The 20,587-nt window shown below is 47.5% G+C and overlaps 2 protein-coding genes across 2 annotated transcripts in view; both read right to left on the minus strand.

Annotated features, from left to right (window-relative positions):
- Positions 1–1,583, minus strand: part of LOC123063648 (wall-associated receptor kinase 3) — a 3,780-nt gene extending 2,197 nt beyond the window's left edge. The window contains exons 1-2 of the mRNA XM_044487521.1: positions 553–1,583; positions 1–462 (exon numbers count right to left, since the gene is read on the minus strand). The exon at positions 1–462 is cut by the window's left edge and continues 9 nt beyond it. Of these exons, the coding sequence (XP_044343456.1) occupies positions 1–462; positions 553–1,492 (1,402 nt within the window). The 5' untranslated portion in view covers positions 1,493–1,583. The remainder of the gene's footprint in view (positions 463–552) is intronic.
- A 1,024-nt stretch (positions 1,584–2,607) lies between these two features.
- On the minus strand, positions 2,608–10,780 carry LOC123063647 (uncharacterized). The gene is made up of 2 exons (XM_044487520.1): positions 9,943–10,780; positions 2,608–2,934 (listed from the first exon to the last, which is right to left on the minus strand). Exons 1-2 carry the CDS (start codon positions 10,755–10,757, stop codon positions 2,910–2,912), a joined length of 840 nt encoding a protein of 279 aa, XP_044343455.1. The 5' UTR covers positions 10,758–10,780; the 3' UTR covers positions 2,608–2,909.
- Positions 10,781–20,587: the final 9,807 nt, after the last annotated feature.

The following is a 20,587-nucleotide window of genomic DNA, read 5'->3' on the forward strand; positions in this document are numbered from 1 at the left end:
TTTTGATGTATGGATTTCCTTGGAAGCCATCTGAGCATTTACAGCGGTAACCAGCATAGACCCCTTCAGTTGTTACTTTCATACACTTGCTGTTCGTACTCACACAAGCATATCCAGATCTATTCTGTTGGGCCTCTGCACAACTCAGATTAGCAGCAACCCAATTCAGAGAGAAAAATAACCCATGTGCAGAAAAAAGACCATTAGGATATAATACAAACAACAGGGAATTCCCCGATTGTTGGTCCAGAATGGTGCCATTAATGGTCCCTTCATCAACATTTACGTCAGTAACCTGATTGTTCTCGAACATGACCAGGGCAGCTGATGATGTCGTATTTGTGCAGTTGAGGTGAAACTCTTTCCTGGCAAAGCAACCCTCCTCTAAGCCGAAGGGGAATTGCACACTAGTGTTACCACACCGACGTGTACAATTTGCCCTGGTCGGAGTTGGATTATACCCTGGTTTGATCAGTAAAAGGTTAGAATGGATGAATTCCCAAAATACGTAACAGCTGTACGCTTGGTCTCGATTAGGAAAATGGGACTCACCTCTATCGTTGGAGCAACCATCTACAATGTAGGGGTTGCCTGTATAGGCAGTCCTACACTTGCAGGTGTAGCCATAGCTTGGGCCAATTATGCACGCGGCATCTTTGATGCAGAAATCGGTTGCGCTATCAGTGCACTCGGCATACTCGCTGATACAGGCATAGTCTGTCCTGTTTTGCTTGGCAGCAACACAGTTGAATTTGTCAACTATCTGCCACGATAGCTGAAAGCCACTCAGCCCATCATTAGTTATGCTGATTCTATCCCACAGTTGAGAGGTCTGGTTAGAGCGTGCATCAATGTTGCTTTGGCCGTGGTTTGAGCCAAATTTGAACTGAAAACTGACGCTACCGTAGCCTTTAATACGACAGCATCCGAATGTATTTTTACAGTTGTGCATAGCTACCATCTCTGGGGTTCTTGGATCCAGACATGCAGTGCGGCATTTCAACGTGGTGGCATTGTCTTCGACAGAGTATACCTCCATGCCACAGCTGGTAATGTTTAGAACAATGGACTCAAGAGAGAAGGAACCCCCAGGTGGTTTCAAAGAATAGTTGTACACATTGACACCAGATTTCATGTGGATGGTATGCAAGAAGGAGGCATGGATAGTGTTATAAACAGAAAGAAGGTTGTCGAGTTTGATCACCTCGGTGATGCCATCATGCAAGAAGAGCTTGGGGGGCTGAGCGGTGTCGTTGCAAATGAGGTTGAAGTCAGGCCCACGGGAGCACCTGGATCCGATGCCGAAGGGATAGGCGAAGCTCAGGTTGCCGCAGCTCGTTGGGCAGCCAGCAAGTGTGCCACCGGTACGTGATGGTTGCGCCCAGTTCCCCTCAGGGCTCTGCTGGCTTGTTACAACTCCAGATGCTAGAGCCGTTGGCTGTCCTAGTGACCCGACTACCAACAGATAGAACATTATCGGGAAGATGCCCATGATCGATCTACAGTTCCACACTACACCTTGCGCTAGAGAAGTTCAGGTCAGGCAGCAGTGGCTTCTCTTCTAGGTACCACTTTCATGACTGCCTCCCTAATGCATATATATCAATGGTCACAGCTGAGCCAAGGAAGACATGAAGAGGATTCGTATGGACGTCCATGTGGTGTGCTTTGGTGGCATGTGGAAGGAGATGCCTCGTACATGCCCATGTGGATGTGGCAGTGCTGGTACATTTGATAGGATGTAAAGTAGAAGACCATGACTATCAGTCCGTGACATTGTAACTTTGTAAGTCGTGCTGCAGGAAGAAATCAACAAGTCTGTCTATTAATAAAGGAGCTAATCTACGCCTGTTCCTGATAAACCACGTTACAAATTTCCCTCGTGGATTTTCTGGGTTTCCAAATGTTTGCTCTAGACAAGAAAGGCATTAAAAATGAGCACGCTAGAACGTGGCGAAAGCCTTTTTCAGTAAATGAGCACGCTACAACATGAAAAAGGGAACCACAGATGAAACTCACCAGTAGTAGGTAGGCCATCGGTAGAACGTGGAACCGTTCCATGCAAACTGTTGTGAATCTTCAGTCCCCACCTGGTGGAGACAGCCTAACTGATATGTTCCAACCAAGCTAGGTGACCATAACTGAAACCATCACCAACATTAAGAAGCCAAATTTAGATAAGCTAGCAGAGCTAACTAAGCAACGGTAACTAAAGTCCATTCCAATTTAGGCGTTGCTTTCTCAAGATGCAACCAAGAACACAGGGTAAACATTGTGATTGCTGGAGATAAGCTGCAGACAAAGAATCAGGTACATGACTGCAATGATTATTCTGAACATATTCCAAGAATCTGGTTGGTCTGGTCCCTTGTGCGGGCGTTGTTCCAGCGCGGAGAAGGGCTACACAGCTCAAGTACGTGAGAACCTTTGAGTGCAAAGAAGACTTGAGCGCAAAGCTGATGAGGCATGTCGGATCACCAAGCACTGTGTAGGAGCCAGGGGTTTCCCACCGTCGTTTCGTCCCACCATTGCCGTTTGCTTATGCTGCAACCAAGAAGCACAGCCATGGTAAAAAATCTGACACATTTTTTTTTCGAAAAGGAGGATTCCCCGGTCTCTGCATCAGAACGATGCATACGGCCACATTTATTAAAAAGAGTAAACAAGGTGTTAAAGTCTGCAGACAAAAGGATCGGCAAGCTCACACAGAGCCTCCATGCCAAAACAAAAAGCCTAACAAGCCACAACCGGCTGGCAAATTAACAGATAGGTAAACTAATCGCCTATCCTATTACATGACCGCCATCCAAACCGGTTGAAGATATCCCGCGCTACCATCTCCCACCGGACAGATCCAGTAACCAAACGCTTCCTGGCCTCCATCGGAGTGAGTAAGGACCACATACGGATCAGCGCAGTAGCCCTGAATAAAACCTGTAAAAAATGAATAGTTGTTGTTCTGTTAAAAGCCAAATCATTTCTGCAGTTCCAAATTGCCCATAACAACGCACAAACTCCTACACGAATGTGTCTAGCTATTTCGGAGTCTATCCCAGCAAGCCACGTCCCGAATAACGTGTTGACCGAAGTCAGGGGAGTAATGTTAAAGGCAATTTGTACAGAGCGCCACAAGCCTCGTGCCAACGGACAGTCAAAGAAGAGGTGCTTGATGGTCTCCTCCCGATCACAGAAACTACACCTAGTAAAACCTGTCCAGTTACGCTTAACTAGATTGTCCTTTGTTAAAATTACTTGTTTATGTACAAACCACATAAACACTTTAATCTTTAAGGGGACCTTAACTTTCCAAACCTCTTTGGAACTAGGAATCACAGTTGAGTTAATAATATCAATATACATCGATTTAACTGTGAACTCCCCAGATCTAGTAAGCTTCCACCACAACTGATCGGGCTGAGGATTTAACCGAACCCCCATCAATCTCCGAACCAAGTGAAGCCATGCTTCCCATCGTTCACCCACAAGCACCCTCCTAAACTGAAAATTGAGCAGAATGGACTGCAGAACGTGGCAACAAGAGCCTCACGGCGCTGAACAATACGATAAAGGGACGGATACTGGGTCGCCAAAGGCGCGTCGCCAAGCCACGTATCCTCCCAAAATCGAGTGTCATTACCATTACCGACAATACACCTAGTTCTGTTAAAGAAGGTGGCTTTGATTCTCATGAGCCCCTTCCAGAACGGCGAATCATTTGGTCTCATAGTGACCTAGGACAAGGTCTTGGACTGCAAATATTTACTGCGTAGGATCTGCGCCCATGTTGCCTCCGTCTTAAGTGCCAACTTATACAACCACTTACTGAGCAGGCATCTATTCTTGACTTCTAGATTTTCAATACCAAGCCCCCCCTGATCCTTTGGTCGACAGATAATATCCCATTTGGCCAGTCGGTATTTTCTCTTAAGTTCATCACTCTGCCAAAAGAATCGGGATCGATAGAAGTCCAGCCGTTTCCTAACCCCGACTGGGACCTCAAAGAAGGATAAGAGGAACATAGGTAAACTCGTGAGCACCGAGTTAATAAGGATCAACCGGCCTCCATAAGACATGAGTTTTCCCTTCCAGCAACTCAGTTTCTTCTCAAACCGATCCTCTATGCACTTCCACTCGCTGTTTGTTAGCTTACGGTGGTGAATGGGAATACCTAGATACGTAAAAGGTAGAGCCCCAACTTCACAACCAAACAATTGTCTATATGCCTCTTGTTCATCTTTGGCTCTACCAAAGCAGAACAACTCACTTTTATGGAAATTAATCTTAAGCCCCGTCAATTGTTCAAATAAGCATAATACTAACTTCATGTTTCTTGCTTTGGCCAAATCGTGTTCCATAAAGATGATAGTATCATCAGCATACTGCAGGATGGACACACCACCTTCAACCAGATGAGGCACCAAGCCACCCACCTGGCCGGCCTCTTTTGCCCTTCCTATCAGGATCGCCAACATGTCCACCACAATATTGAATAATATTGGAGACATAGGATCGCCTTGTCTCAATCCCTTATGCGTTTGGAAATAATGCCCTATATCATCATTCACTTTAATTCCAACACTCCTTTTTTGCGTGAATGCTTCCACCTGGCGTCGCCAAGCTTCATCAAAGCCCTTCATGCGTAAGGCCTGTTGAAGGAACGACCATTTGACTTTATCATATGCCTTCTCGAAATCCACTTTGAAAATAACCCCATCAAGTTTTTTCGTGTGGATCTCATGGAGTGTTTCATGAAGGACCACCACCCCTTCCAGGATGTTCCTGTCCGGCATGAACGCTGTTTGAGTAGGCTGCACCACGGCATGCGCAATCTGTGTTAGCCTATTCGTCCCAACCTTGGTAAAAATTTTGAAACTGACATTCAGGAGACAGATAGGCCGAAATTGCTCGATTCCCACGGCCTCTGTTTTCTTAGGAAGCAGGGTTATTGTTCCAAAATTAAGCTGGAAAAGCTGCAAATGTCCCGAGAATAAATCATGGAACATCGGCAACAGGTCCCCTTTAATAATATGCCAGCATTTCTTATAAAACTCAGCCGGGAAACCATCCGGCCCGGGTGCCTTATTATTTTTCATCTGGGAAACGGCCTCGAAAACCTCCTTTTCCGAAAAAGGGTCGATTAATATATCGTTCTCCACCGCAGTGAGTTGAGGTACATCTTCGATTCTAGACTCATCCAGAGACACACAGTTCTCCTCTGGTGGTCCGAACAAACGTTTGTAGTACTCAGTAATGTAAAGCTTCAAATTATCCTGCCCGATAATTGTACCCTCATCTTGTTCTAGCTGGAAGATTCTCTTCTTCCTATGTTTGCCATTTGCAATCATATGGAAGAATTGAGTGTTCGCGTCCCCCTCGACCACTCTTCGTACCTTGGCCCGCAGAGCCCACTTTAACTCTTCTTCCCGAAGCAGTTCTTTCAACCTCTTCTCAGCGTCAAGCTTAGTATGAAACTCGTTGGCTGGCAACACCGTGGTTTCTGCTTTTACATCTAAGGACTGAATGAGGGCAAGGAGCCGTTCCTTCTCAACCCTATATATCCCACTGAGATGTTTAGCCCAACCACGTAGGAAACTTCTCAGATGCCTAATCTTATTCTGCCAGCGCTCAAGCGCATTCCTACCGCCTGCTTCCTTAGCCCATTCTCTGGCTACGATATCCAGGAAGCCTTCTCTTTCAAACCACGCAAGCTCGAATGAGAACAAATTCTTGTTGCCCGAATAGGTAGCCCCACCAGAGTCAAGAAAAAGAGGCGTGTGATCAGAAATCCCGCGAGAGAGAGCCTGAACAGTTACGAAGGGAAACTTCTGTTCCCATTCGACACTTGCGAGTGCCCTATCCAACTTTTCAAATGTTGGATTTGGCATGGCGTTGGCCCAAGTAAACTTCCTACCTGAAAGCTCAATCTCTCTCAGATCCAAGCTTTCTATGATAGTGTTGAACATAAACGACCATCTCCCGTCAAAATTATCATTGTTCTTCTCGTCACACCTCCTAATAATGTTAAAATCACCCCCAACGAGAATGGGGAGCTGCTCAGAACCACAAACTCTAACCAGGTCGGCCAGGAAGTCCGGTTTTAATTCTGCCTACGCGGCGCCATACACCGCCACCAGAGCCCAGTCAAAACCGTCGACCTTGGATCGCAGACTGAATTTTACAGCAAAATCTCCCATGACCACACTTCGAACTTCGAGAGAATTGCATCGAACACCAAGTAAGATCCCTCCCGATCTCCCTCGCGGCAGCAGACAATGCCAGTCAAACTCAATACCCCCCGATAGAGTGTTAAGAAAGTGTGGTGAGAAATTTGCTCTACCAGTTTCCGACAACGCAATAAAATCCAATCTATGCTCGACGGATGCCTCTGCAAGAAATCTTCTTTTAGCCAAGTCCTTAAGACATCTGCTATTCCAAAAGATTCCTCTCATATCTCGTCGTGAAATTTTTTAGCGGTGCGGATCCTAGCACTCCTACGCACAGCAGACGTTGGGTAAATCTTGCGCTTCCATTTGCGCTTAGGGCCGGTCCTCTCATCCACCCGGTCCTCACTCCCCGTTTCAGGGGGACCAACAACATCCATCTCTACACTCTCATCCTCCTCCTCCGTCTCCGGGAGGGGAGGTGCGAGATCGGCGCAAAAATTATCAAGCACCTGAACTCCCAAGGCATCAATCTCGGAATCATTCATGGGTTTGACGGCAACTAAGTTTCGAACCATATCTAAAGCCCTCTCGGCTTCTAGATCTAGCAAATCATTGATGGAGTTAGAAATTTCACCCTCATTATTACCTAGTGAAATCCCTAGTTGGTTTGCATTATGAACAATCTCATCATTCGAAAAATGCAAAATTGAATTAGAGGTATTGACCGACATACCAGTAGTGACCTGGACGTCACGAAACTTGGCCGCCCTCACGGCGCACCGTTGCTGCATGTCGTCCACCTCCGGACAGCCCTGAAGACGGCAGCTCAACCGTCGTCCCTCAGACGCCTAGTCCGGAATCCCGCCGAACTGAATAACCTCCTCCTGAGTGAGGTTGCCTGGGGATTGACCGCCTGTCACCCCCCGAACCAGCAGCTGCTCCCCCCGGGTGGGAAAGGGCGCCGAGTCAACTGATGGGGAACCAAAGGCCACCTGCCCCTGCTCCCCATCCACCCCAGACCTTCGGTCAGTGGTGATCGCCGGCGCCAACGGTGGGGCGGTCCCCCTGGGCGCGGAAGGTGGAGAGGGTCCCGGGGCCACCCGCCCCAAGCTCCCTTCATAGGCCGGTCCGGCCACCTGCAAAATCGGTCCAGCGACCGGTGAAGAAGGCGCCGAGGCCTGCCGCCCCGACCGCCCTCCCGAAGGTATCTCCACCCTCTCGGTCACACCGACCTGAGTGAGAGGAGAAGTGGGCGCCGAGACCACCTGCCTCGACCCCCCTGCACAGCTGGGAACCATCACCTGTAGTTCCGCCGTCTCAACACAATCCGGCGAAATCTCTATCTCCGAAATGTCCTCCGCGCTAGAATCCTCCATTCCCGGGCCCTCAAAGTCCAACGCGGGTAGAGAGTGCTCAAAATCATCAAAAGACTCCACTCGCTCGCTCCAAAGCCTGGGAGGTGCAGTAGCAGGCTCAATAGATCCAAACCTCAGAGTGGTAGACGGCACTGAAGCAGCATGCGCCGTCCCAACTCCGGTCGTCTGAGCATCAAACCCCGGTCTCTTGGACATCTCTCGTCCAGGATCAGTGGCCGGAGCCTCCTTAGCTCCTGCACTCTCATCATCGTCGTGCATATCAACATCAGTGGCAGCGGGTGCCTCAGCAAACAAGTTGTCATCCTCAAACTCAATCTTAAGGTTGTAGACTTGGCCTCGATAGGCCCACTTGACCACATCAGGCACAAACTCAATGTCCAAAATGCTGACCAGTAAGCGAGCAACCCCATGAGCTCTAGTAAAGGCCATATCCACACGGTCAGTCTTTCCCACCATGATGCCCAAACTCGCAACTACCCTAGCATCCTGCATAGGTTTGGAAGGAACTCCCGAAAACCGTAACCAAGCCTGGGTAAGAGGTGTACCCTGAGTTTCAATCAACTTCCACTCGTGGAACTCAAGAATGCCCTCAGTACCTGGCACTTTGCACAACCCAAAACTCAAGAGCCTCTGTAAATCCTCCACTATCGGGAACTCAACCCTGAACAAGTTCGCCTCTAGACTGACAAGCTCCCAATGAAAATCCCCTGGGGCCAGCTCCTGGAGCCGCTGCAAAATCTGGGTCTCAGAGACTTCTCCTTTAGTTACTTTAACAATCCCAGTTGTCACACTTTGAACCACATCAGTAACCTCCCTCTCGGTCGGAGACTCAAAGAATGTGAGTTCAGCACAATACACACCATACATCATAAGGTTCGGTACCTGCTCCCTCAAAAGCGGGCAAACCCCCGACTGGTGGGCTGGCTTGCCACACGAATCGCATAAAACAGCCACACACTCAACAATGAAATGGCCCTTATCACCACAACGGTAGCATAACATCCTTCCTTTCTTGCGCGCATACTTGGCTGCTCTGTCTTCTACCGACATAGACCCACTATCACCATTAGCAGGGACCACCACGTCAGCCAGTGCCGTTACCACCTCCATAGCCTAGCAAGACAACTCAGGTTCTGCAGAAACCTCGCCAACAGGTGTCTGGTCCACAATAACAGGATGCTGTCGTGGACGATAACGGCCACCACGGTAACCTCGGCAACCACGGTTACCACGGAAGCCACCGCGGTTACGATGAGCCGGTCCAGACGCCCCTTCGACGAAACCGCCCGTTGGCCCCAAGAATGGCCTCTCGGCCAAGCCATCGCTCTGTCCGGCATACCCCCGTCCACCACCCGTAGACGAGGATCCCCGGTGTTGTCCCTCTCCATACGCATTATATCCATCATCACCCCACTGTCCATGAGGCGCCGATTGAACATCACCACTAGCAGAAACCTGCGGCGCCTGTGCTTGCTACAACACCGGCAGTGTCGAGTTGTGCGCCTGCCTTGCCACGAAGTGCGGCGGTCTAGCCCCGGGCTGAATCGGCAACGGACGCTGGCCATTAGAGGCCGGAGGAGGCGGCCTTGGGGTCGGGACACCGCGACCCGCGACAACCACAGGGTTCGGCACCGGCGGCCGAGGTCCACCCGACCCGCAGCAGGCTGCGGCAACACCGGCGTCGTTGGTCGAGCACCGGCAGCACCCAACCCGCGGCCTGCAGAGCAAGATCCAGGCGCGCCACCAGCTAGAGGCGGTCTAGTGCCGCCTACTTCCGGCGCCGCCCGGCCGGTTCTAGATGGCGCTCCGCCCCGGCCAGCCCCGAGCGGCACACCTGCGCCGCCGCAACCCGTCCCCGCAGGCATACCGCCACCGCCGCGGCCACCTCCGGCCGGCAACGTTGGCCCTCCACGACCCGCAGCGCCCGTATCGGCAGGCTTGGAAGGGGGCACTCCTCGACCGACCATGCCGCGAAGAGGTGGGATGCGCCTGGCACGCCCCGCACCACGATCAGAGAAACTCGGTCGACACCCAGCGCCGCGAACCCTAGGTCTTTCCGATCGACTCCACACAGGAGAAGCGTCGATGCATGGGGGTGTAGACGTACATGCCTGGTTACACCGGGCCTCATACCCGACGAACATATGCCCAGCCATGGTCGGGCCCGGTTCACTCAAAACCGGCCCACCCCCAGGCGAACCGAACTGGCGGCCCAAGAGCGCGTTCAAACGCGCCTCCCGCATGCCGGCGATCCCGACCGGCCGCCCCGCCGGCAACTGCGCCGTGGCCGTCGCCGAACGCCGGGATCCAGCATCAGAATTACTCGATTTCTACTTCCTCTCAACTTTTATCCACGAATCCGGTCGAATCAAGTCAAAAACGGTGAGGTTTGGAAGGCTAACCTTCGGAAGGGGTCCTTTCCATGGCCGGACAGCTGTCGCCGCCGTTCTCCGATGAATGACGCGATGCACCATCTCCTTTCGGTCGTCCGCGTGTAGCCCAACCCTCGCCGGATCGTCCACCGGCAAGATCCTGTCCACCGTAGAGGCGACCTCATCCTCATCATAGCCTGAATGGAATAACTCACAGAATAAATCAGATGGCGTCGGCGTTGGCGGAGAGGACGTCGGCTCATCCCCATCCTCGTCCGCCTCGTCGTCTTCAGATCCAGCCAGCGCCCAGAACTGGCCACCAACCCGTCGATGGGCCACCGGCCCCAAGAGCCGAGGTCCGATGATCGCCGCACCACGAGTCTCGCAGGGTATCCCGCCTTGTCGCCATCCATTCCTCTCGGATTTCCATGTAGCCTCGTTTCCGTCAAGTCAATCAGCTCCGGTCTCTTCGGACGAAGATCCACCTGTACAGAATCAACAACCAGCACATCAAAACCATCAATCTTGAAACGATGCCCTACCTCGATCGAGTCGCCGTCCGGCCAGAAGTCGCCGGCAAGGATGTCATTCTCCAAATCGAAGAGAACCAGCCAACGTGAATGCGGAGTAAAACGGACGCGGCCTTCAATCCAGATCCCAGGAGCCGTCTGGGCGCAGAAATGAACACGCCATTGCGTGAAATTCCCCTGTCCCCGCCCGATCTCAGCCGGGGATCCGTAGTCATCGCGCGATCCCACCTCCGTCTCCTTTTCGCCCGACGTGAGGTCGGCCGGCTGTGGCGGGGCGGCCGCCGGGGCGCCGCCCGGCTCCGCCTCGAGACCCATCCGCCCCTACCTAGCAAAAAAAATCTGACACATAGTGATGTGCCCATTTAACTACTGAAAAGAAAAGAGTAAAAAGTGGGACTGCTGGAAATAAACTACTGACACAGAATCATGTACTCCCTCTGTAAACAAATATAAGACGTTCTAGGTTTTAGGTTGACCTAAAACGTCTTATATTTGTTTACAGAAGGAGTACATCACAACCAAGGGAATCACGACATAAAAACCTCTAACCACTGAAATGAATTGATGGATCCGGAAGCAAGCAAACCAGTAACTCCAATTTACACATAAGCGGCTACCTGAGCTAAGTAACAGTAACTGAACTTCATCCCCAATTTTAGCTGGTGTTTGCTTAAGCTGCAACCGTGAGCAGAGAGTAAAAATTATGATTGCTAGAGATAAACTGCAGAAACAGAATGGGCTGGTGTAAGTCTGTTCCTGACGATGATGATGATGATGACTGTAGTACATGCCCATGTGGATATGTACCTGGACGTCATAGTACTTATACAATGTGAAGGAGATGACCGTGACCATGACTAACATGTCGCTTGCACAAGAAATGCATTACAAACATAGAAATGAGACCAAAGTTGATGCCAAACATACAGACTAAGTTACAGAATGAAAATGGGGAACCACACAAGAAACTCAAAAGCAGTAGATATTCCATCAGGATGACACGGAATTGTGCCACGCAACCTGTTGCGAATATCATCGTGCTCATCAATACCGGAAGCCAGCATGCAATCTTCTTCAGTCCCAATCTGGTGGAGGCAATCTAACTGATATCTTCCAACCGAGCCAGGTGATAGTAACTGAACCCATCACTAACATTAGCTGGTGGCCGCCTAACCTGTGACCGAGGGAATCACGAAGTAAAAAACTTGAACCACTGTAGAAGCAAACCAGTAACTCGTTTTTTTTAGAGGACATTAACTGAAGTCCATCTTCAATTTAGTTGTTGCTTGCTCAAGCTGAAACCAAGGCCACGCGACAAACACTGTGATTGCTGGAGAAAAAACTACAGACAAAGAATCATGTACCTGACTGATGTTTGCAATGATTATTTTGGAAAAATTTCAAGAGTGGTGGGTCTGGAACCTTGTGCGGGCAGTGTTACAAATCTGAAGTACAGTAGTATGTAAGAAAGAATCTTGAGCGCAAAGCTGATGCGGTGTGTGACATCTTGTTGAGTGCAAAAAAGACTTGAGCGCAAAGCTGATGCGCTATGTCACATCACCATGCACCGCGAGTACGAGCATGTCACGGGTGCCAACATTCGGTTTCCCACTGTCGGTGTTTGCTTAAGCTGCAATCACATAGAGACACATTGAGAAGTAAAAATTCTGAACACATGCAGATAAACTACATACAGACACATTGATCAAGTAAAAGAATAACAGGAAATGGGCACCTGTACATGGAGAAAAATGGATTCAGACGGAGAACCACTGAAGAAAACCCAATTAGTGCCTGGAAGAGATTGCTTGGCTACCGCTCAAACTCGGGATACATACATATATATGCATCTCATTTCTTCGCTGCAGATAAACTGCAGAAATAAAATGTGCTAATGTTAATCTGTTCCCGATGATGACGATGACTCTAGTACATGCCCATGTGGATGTGTACCTGGACGTGGCAGTGGCGTACTTGATACAGCGTGAAGGAGATGACCATGCATGGCCGTGACCTCATACGCCATGCCGCAGGAAGACCTCAGCAAGTCGGTCCATTATAGGTGGGCAAGTCATGGTCTGTTCCTGATAAATCACGTCGCACATCTCGCTTGCGGATTCCCAATTGTTTGCTCGACACAAGAAAGTTCATGCCAACATACAGAGGAAACCAAAGTTCATGCCAAACATGGAGAGGAAATTACAGCATGGAAATGGCAGACCGCACAAGAAACTCAGAAGCAGTAGGTAGGCCATCAGGAGTGCTCGTCAACAGCGGAAGCCGGCTAGTAGTCTTCAGTCCCCACCTGGTAGAGACAACCTAAACTGATATTTTCCAACCGAGCTAGATGACAGTAACTGAATCCATCACCAACATTAGCTGGTGGTCGCTTAACCTGCGACCGAGGGAATCACGAGGTAAAAAACTCATAACTGCTCGAGATGGATTTATAGATTCAGAAGTAAGCAAAACAGTAACACTCCTTTTTAGAGAGAGAGAGAGAGAGAGTAACACAAATTTTTGATAAGCTAACTGAGCTAAGCAACAGTAACTGAAGTTCATCTCCAACTTAGCTGCTGCTTGCTCAAGCTGCAAGCAAGAGCAGAGGGTAAACATTGTGATTGCTGGAGATAAACTACTGACAAAGAATCATGTACATGACTGGTGTTTGCAATGATTATTTTGGAAGTTTTCCAAGAATCTGGTGGGCTACACATCTGAAGTATGTAAGAAAGAATCTTGAGCGCAAAGCTGATGCAGTGTGTGACATCTTGAGTGCAAAAAAGACCAGAGCACAAAGCTGATGTGGTATGTCAAGTCACCGTGACCGTGTACGAGTTTCTTGTGGGTACCAACGTTTCTTGTGGGTGACATCATACTCAGTCTTGCGAGGACATTCATCGATATCTGTGGGTACAACTAAAACTTCCTTTGGTATTATGACAGATCCCTTTACATTTGTTCGGTTGTAGGCATTCATTGATATCTGAAATGAACAAAATTCTAACAAAACAAACTAGAATTAGGGAAATAATATCACTGTCTAATAATAATAAGCAACTTTTTGAAATAGCACATGTTTTTATACATCTGTAAAATTATCTTTGAGGCAGTTAACAGATAGCTAGTAGTACATTTCTAAGCCTACAGAGGGGGCGATACCTTGACAACCGGTTTGGATGTATGGATTTCCTTTGAAGCCATCTGAGCATTTGCAACAGTAACCAATATATACTCTATGAACAGAATCGAGGTCTTTAACACTTACTTCCACACACTTGCTGTTGATACTCACGCAAGCATATCTAGAGCTATTCTGCTGGGCCTCTAAACAACTTAGATTAGCAGCAACCCATTGCGCAGAGGAGAATGACCCAGGAATAGGAAAAACAAAATTTTCAGTCAAGCTGTATATCCCTTGTTGGTCAAGACTGGTGACATTAACGGTCCCTTCGTCAATATTTATGCCGATGACCTGTTTCGCCTCCAACAAGATCAGGGCAGCTGATGACGTCGTATTTGTGCAGTTGAGGTGAAAATCTTCACTTGCAAAGCAACCCTCTTCTAAGCCAAATGGGAATTGCACACTAACGTTACCACACCAACGGGTGCAATCAGCCCTGCTCGGAATTGGATTATACCCTAGTTTGATCAGTCAAAAGTTAGCGCAAAATTCTTAATAGTTGTATGTTTGGTCGCCAGATTAGGAAAAGAGGATTTACCTCTGTTGTCGAGTGTTGTTAGGCCGATGGAGGGTATAGTTTAGATATTGGAGTGTCAAGAGGGTGTTACTTGTAAGAGTGTGCTGCTGTAAAATATCTGTACAGAGAAAGGAAAGGGTGAGCTTCCAGAGAAATCTCCTGTCCATTCCTCTCGCGAGTTACTGTAGCTCAGGCAATCCTCCAGTGAAATCAACATGGCATCAGAGCAGGTTGGCGTTCCGGCGGCGGCGTAGTCCCTCGCCGGCGAGGTGGCTGGGCCTGGCGGGGTCAGGAGAGAGAGGAGGCTGCTCGTGCGCGTGCGGCGGCGAGGCGGCAGTTCTGAGCGCGGGCTGCTGGAGAGGGGAGCGGCTGCGAGCGCGCGGCTGCGGCAGACGAAGAGGAGGCGTGGTAGCGCGCGGTTGCACCAGAGGACTCACGCAGCGGAGCTGGAGAAGAAGGCTGCGGGCTGGTTGTGTTCTGCTGCGGGCTAGGTGCCGCTGGACTGCTGTTTCTGCTGTCTGAAGGAGTGTGTTCTGCTGTTGCTGCTGAGAAGTGCTCTGCTGTTCTGCTGCTACTGCTACTGCTGTGCTGCTGGAACTGCTGTCTGAAGGAGCGATTTCTTGCTGGATTGAGTAGGTGTTGTGTTACTTGTCTGTTTGCCTGTGCGGAGAAGAGAAGATACGCATGTAGTATTGCAGGGTGGAGTATTTGTGTGGTCCTTGCAGCAAGGGGGAGCTCATCAGGTGATTCAGAGTGATGGGTGAAAAATCAAGTGCCTCTACTATGTTGTGTGTTGGTGAACTTGCAGCACTGCTACAGAGATAAAAATTATAAGATTCTGGATAAAATGATGGGCAAGCAAGGGAAGAGGTCAAGGTCAATGAACACAGAAGAGAAAATTTGTTTCTGGTGTGGACAGTCAGGACATGTGAGGGCATCTTGTCCTGAATTGATCCGAGAAGGTTGTGGAGATGGACATAACAGGTATAACAGAGGACGTGGTCATGGTTTCGGTATGTGTGATGGTGTTGCAAAATCTTGGCAGAGAAATGGGGATTGGCTGTGTCCAAATGCAAACTGTGGAAATGTAAATTTTGCTTTCCGCAGAATCTGTAATCTTTGTGGAGTTACACGACCAGCTGGTGATAGTGGAACCACACAGCTTGTGAGTGTGAGGATGACTGCAGGAGATATGGTGAAGTGGCAGTGGTTTAAAAAGATGAGTTCAAGTGAAAACTCTTCAAAAGAAGCACCTGTTTCTGCTGTTTCTGCTGGTCCCTGGACTAATACTTCTAAAGCGGTAAGTTGCGATCGACCATGGTTAATTGATTCTGGTGCATCAAGACATATGGTGGGATCCTATGAGGACTTCTTAAAATATGCACCTAATGTGATGGGGCAGGATGTGAAGTTGGCAGATGGCTCTACCCAAGCTATTATGGGATCAGGGACTGTCATATGTGGACCTAATATGTCTCTGTCCTCTGTTTTACATGTTCCCTCATTCCCAATTAATCTATTATCTATCAGTTGTATTACAAAGGAACTTAATTGTGCTGTAGTTTTCTTCCCAACTTGGTGTTTGTTTCTGCAACTTGGGACTTGGAAAATCCTTGGGACAGGAATTATGCGAGATGGTCTATACTACTTGGATGATGATATGACACCTATGGCTGCTGCTGTGCTGTCTCGGTCACCATTGGAAGAATTTCTTCTTCATCATCGCAGGCTGGGACACATGTCCTTTAACACCCTGGGTCAGTTGTATCCTAACCTCTATAATAATATTTGCAAAGAAATCCTAGTATGTGATGCCTGTCAGTATGGGAAGCTAACTCGTAGTATATATGCTTCATCTGATCACAGAAGTACGGTGCCATTTCAAACTATCCACTCAGATGTGTGGGGTCCTAGTGGAGTGTGGTCACTTTATGGGTACAAAATTTTTGTTACATTTATTGACTGTTGCACTAGGACTACTTGGGTTTATGTACTGAGAAATAAAAGTGACGTGTTTGAATGCTTTAAGGATTTGCACAACTTAATCAAAAATCAATATGATGCACGGGTGAAAATATTTCGAACTGACAATGGTACAGAATATGTAAATAACCAATTTAATGAGTATTTGTCAAGCTTTGGAATTATCCATCAAACTAGTTGCCCAGGTACTTCCCAGCAGAATGGGTTGGCTGAAAGGAAGAACAAACATCTCTTAGAAATCACCCGGTGTATCATGTTAGCTATGAATGTTCCTAAATATTTATGGGCTGAAGCTGTGATGACAGTGGCTTATTTGATGAATAGAATGCCATCCCGGGTGCTCAATAACAAGACACCAATTGAGTGTCTAACTGGTGAAACTACATATGTTGTGCCACCAAAGGTATTTGGGTGTGTATGTTTTGTGAGGGATCATAGACCATCGGTTGGCAAGCTTGATCCTAGAGCGGTGAAATGTGTATTTGTGGGATACTCTGGAAAACAAAAGGGTTATAAATGTTGGTGCCCATCAGAAAAACGGATGTTTGTGAGCATGGATGTAGTATTCAGGGAACATGAACCATATTATGGGGAACCAGTAGATTTAACCGATGTCTTTCCTGATGATGTCACAGGCCTGGATAACGAGACAGGGGGAGATGACAGCAGAGAAGACAATGATGTAGCACCAGAGAAGATGATAGTTGGGGTTATACCTATTGAAGATTGGCGAGACGATGCAGTGCGAGAACATGAACAGAGGGAACAACAAAGTGACTCTAATGGAGCATTGCAATGGCCAAAACCGAATGAGGAACGAGAAGTTCAAGTGTTTACACGGAGGAATAGATGACCAAAAACGAATGAGGAACGAGAAGTTCAAGTGTTTACAAGGAGGCATAGAATTGAGAAGGAGCAAGTGCAGAGGCAAGAACCTAACCCACTGGAGTGTGGTACAGAAACTCAAGAGCTTACTGATACACATGATTTAGATGATGGTACGCTTCCTCATTCTCTTCCACATGAGGATTTAGATGCTCCTATTGCTCTTAGGAAGCAGCCCCGCACTACTGCTGGAAAATTACCATCAAAGCTATCTCCATATGATGTCTCAAATTATGTGTCATATGCATCCTTGGGTTCCAAGTATAAGTCATTCGTTGTAGCTTTAGATTCTATAGATCCTATACCACATGACTGGCAAGTAGCAATAAAGGACCCAAGATGGAGAACGGCAATGTTTGAAGAGATGGAAGCACTTGACAAAAATAATACTTGGATTCTCACCACTATTCCTACAGGGAAAAAGACTGTGGGTTGTAAATGGGTATTCACAGTAAAACAAACTCCAGAAGGTAAAGTGGAGAGGTATAAGGCCAGGTTAGTAGCAAAGGGATATAGCCAAACCTATGGAGTAGATTATGATGAAACGTTTGCCCCAGTAGCAAAAATGAACACCATCAGAACAATAATCTCAATTGCAGCAAACCGTAATTGGAAATTGTTTCAAATGGATGTTAAAAATGCGTTCCTCCATGGAGACTTGCAGGAAGAGGTGTATATGGAGATTCCTCCAGGATTCAATAGCTGTGAGACTGAAGGCAAGGTTTGTAAACTAAAAAAAAAATCCCTCTATGGTCTAAAACAATCACCTCGAGCATGGTTTGGAAGGTTTAGAAAAGGAATGTGCTCCTTGGGATATCAACAGAGCAATGCTGATCACACTCTCTTCTTTAGACGTCATCGTGATAAGATTACTATACTGACTGTATATGTTGATGATATAGTAATCACAGGGGATGATGTTGAGGAGATATCATACTTGAAGAAGATGATGGCTAAAATATTTGAAGTTAAAGACTTGGGCTATCTTCATTATTTTCTGGGGATTGAAGTTGTTTATGGGGCACAAGGTATTTACCTCTCTCAAAGGAAGTATGCACTTGATCTTCTTAATGAAACATGTATGTTAGGATGCAAACCAGCGGCCACACCTATTGAGCAAAATCATCGTACCTTGGCAGACTCAGGTGACCCCGTAGACAAATACCAATATCAGAGGTTAGTTGGCCGTTTAATCTATTTATCGCACACAAGGCCAGATATTGAATATGCAGTTAGTGTTGTAAGCCGTTATATGCATGATCCTCGTTCAGGCCATCTAGAAGTGGTAAATCGAATTTTGAGATATCTAAAAGGCTGTCCAGGGAAGGGAATCTTATTTTCTAATCATGGACATTTGAAGGTAGAGGGATATGCTGATGCAGATTGGCTGGATGTCTAGATGATAGACGATCTACATCAGGTTATTGTGTGTTTGTTGGGGATAATCTAGTTTGTTGGAGAAGTAAAAAGCAAAATGTGGTGGCACGATCTACTGCTGAGGCAGAATTCAGGTCTATGGCTTCTGGTTTATGTGAACTGATGTGGTTGAGGATATTACTATCTGAGCTCGGTCTATTTGATGGAGGACCACTACAACTCTATTGTGATAACCAAGCTGCAATCAATATAGTGCACAATCCAGTTCAGCATGATAGAACTAAGCATGTTGAAATTGATAGACATTTCATTAGAGAGAAGTTAGATGAGGGGAGCCTTCGTGTTACTTTTGTTAGATCTGATAGTCAATTGGCAGATGTACTTACAAAAGGTGTTAGTGTTGTGTCTTTTGAGAAACTATGTAGCAAGATGGGGCTAATAGACTTATTTGCCCCATCTTGAGGGGGAGTGTTGTTAGGCCTTTGATGGAGGGTATAGTTTAGATATTGGAGTGTCAAGAGGGTGTTACTTGTAAGAATGTGCTGCTGTAAAATATCTGTACAGAGAAAGGAAAGGGTGAGCTTCCAGAGAAATCTCCTGTCCATTCCTCTCGCGAGTTACTGTAGCTCAGGCAATCCTCTAGTGAAATCAACATCGAGCTTGGAGCAACCATCTGGAAAGTAGGGGTTGCCTGTATAGCCAATGCTGCACATGCAGTTGTAGCCATGGCTTCCGTTAAAGCACTCGGCATGCTCGCTGATACATGCATAGTCTGCCTTGTTTTTCTTGGCAGCAACGCAGTTGGATTGGTCGACTATCTGCCACCATAGCAGAAGGCCACTCGGCCCATCACTAGCTATGTTGATTCTATCCCACAGCTTAGAGGTGTGGTTAGAGAGTGCATCAATGTTGCTTTTGCTGTGGTTGTTGACAAGTTTGAGGTGAAAACTAGTGTTACCCTCCATATAAAGATGACAGCATCCGGAAGTACTTTCACAGTGCTGCATATCAACCTGGTGCCATCATCTTCGACAGAGTATATCCCGAGGTCACAGCCCGTAATGTTTAGAATAATGGTCTCACGTGAGAAGGATTTCCCAGGCAGTTACAAAGACAAGTTGTAGACAACTAGACACTGACACCAGGTTGCATAGGGATGGTATGCGAGAAGGAGGCCGCGATGGAGTTACTACCAGAAAAAGATTCTTCAAAGCTAATCACCTGGGTGATGCCATCACGCAAATACAGTCTAGGGGAATGCGCGGTTTCGTTGCAGGTGAGGTTGAAGTCGGCCCCCCGGGAACACATGGATCCGATGCCGAAGGCGTAGCCGATGCTCACATTTCCACAGCTCTTTGGGCAACTGTGGAGCGTGCCATGTGAGGGTTGCACCCAGCCTCCTGCAGGGTTGTAACTTGTTACGCCTCCTGATGCTAGCGCAGCTAGCTTTCCTCGTGACCCGAGTACCAACAAAGGGAGTAGTGCATAGATCACTGGCAAAATGCTCATGATCCACACCCCCTTTCACAGCTCCCAATTGCACTTGAGATTCAGTTTAGACATCAGTGTATGTATTTGAGGATTTCACAGTGTTGTGAAGTGAATGGCTCAGGGGGGCCTTCTCTTATATGGCTTGCTAGTGGAAACATATGGTGATACTTGTCCCAACTAACAAGACATGGTGGAGAACAAGAATGGTACTCCCTCCGTTTTTAAATATATATAAGACCTTTTAGAGATTTCAATACGCACTACCTACGAATGTATATAGACACATTTTAGAATGCAGATTCACTTATTTTGCTTCGTATATAGTCTATATTGAAATTTTTAAAAGGTCGTATATTTAGAAACGGATGGAATACGCACCAGGACTCCAGAAGACGTTGACGCGCTTGATTTGGCCACACTCCACTACTTACTTGTGGAAGTTTACGTGGTTGACTTGGCCACATTCCAATACTTGTTGTTGGTCGCATAAAATGGACGTCGCAAGTCAGTCTGAGTTGGCTTGACCACAGAGTGCGCAATCTGTGTGAGACGATTAGTATTCATTTTAAGAAAAAAAAACATAGAACTAACATTAAGCAAATAAATTGATCTGAATTGTTCATTGCGAACTGCCTCTTCCTTCTCGGGCAGCAGAGCAATTGTCCCAAAGTTAAGTTTAAAAAGCTGAAGCTGCCCATTAAGCATATC

This window comes from Triticum aestivum, chromosome 3A (genome assembly GCF_018294505.1).
Source record: "Triticum aestivum cultivar Chinese Spring chromosome 3A, IWGSC CS RefSeq v2.1, whole genome shotgun sequence".
In the NCBI taxonomy this organism is placed as follows: domain Eukaryota; kingdom Viridiplantae; phylum Streptophyta; class Magnoliopsida; order Poales; family Poaceae; genus Triticum; species Triticum aestivum.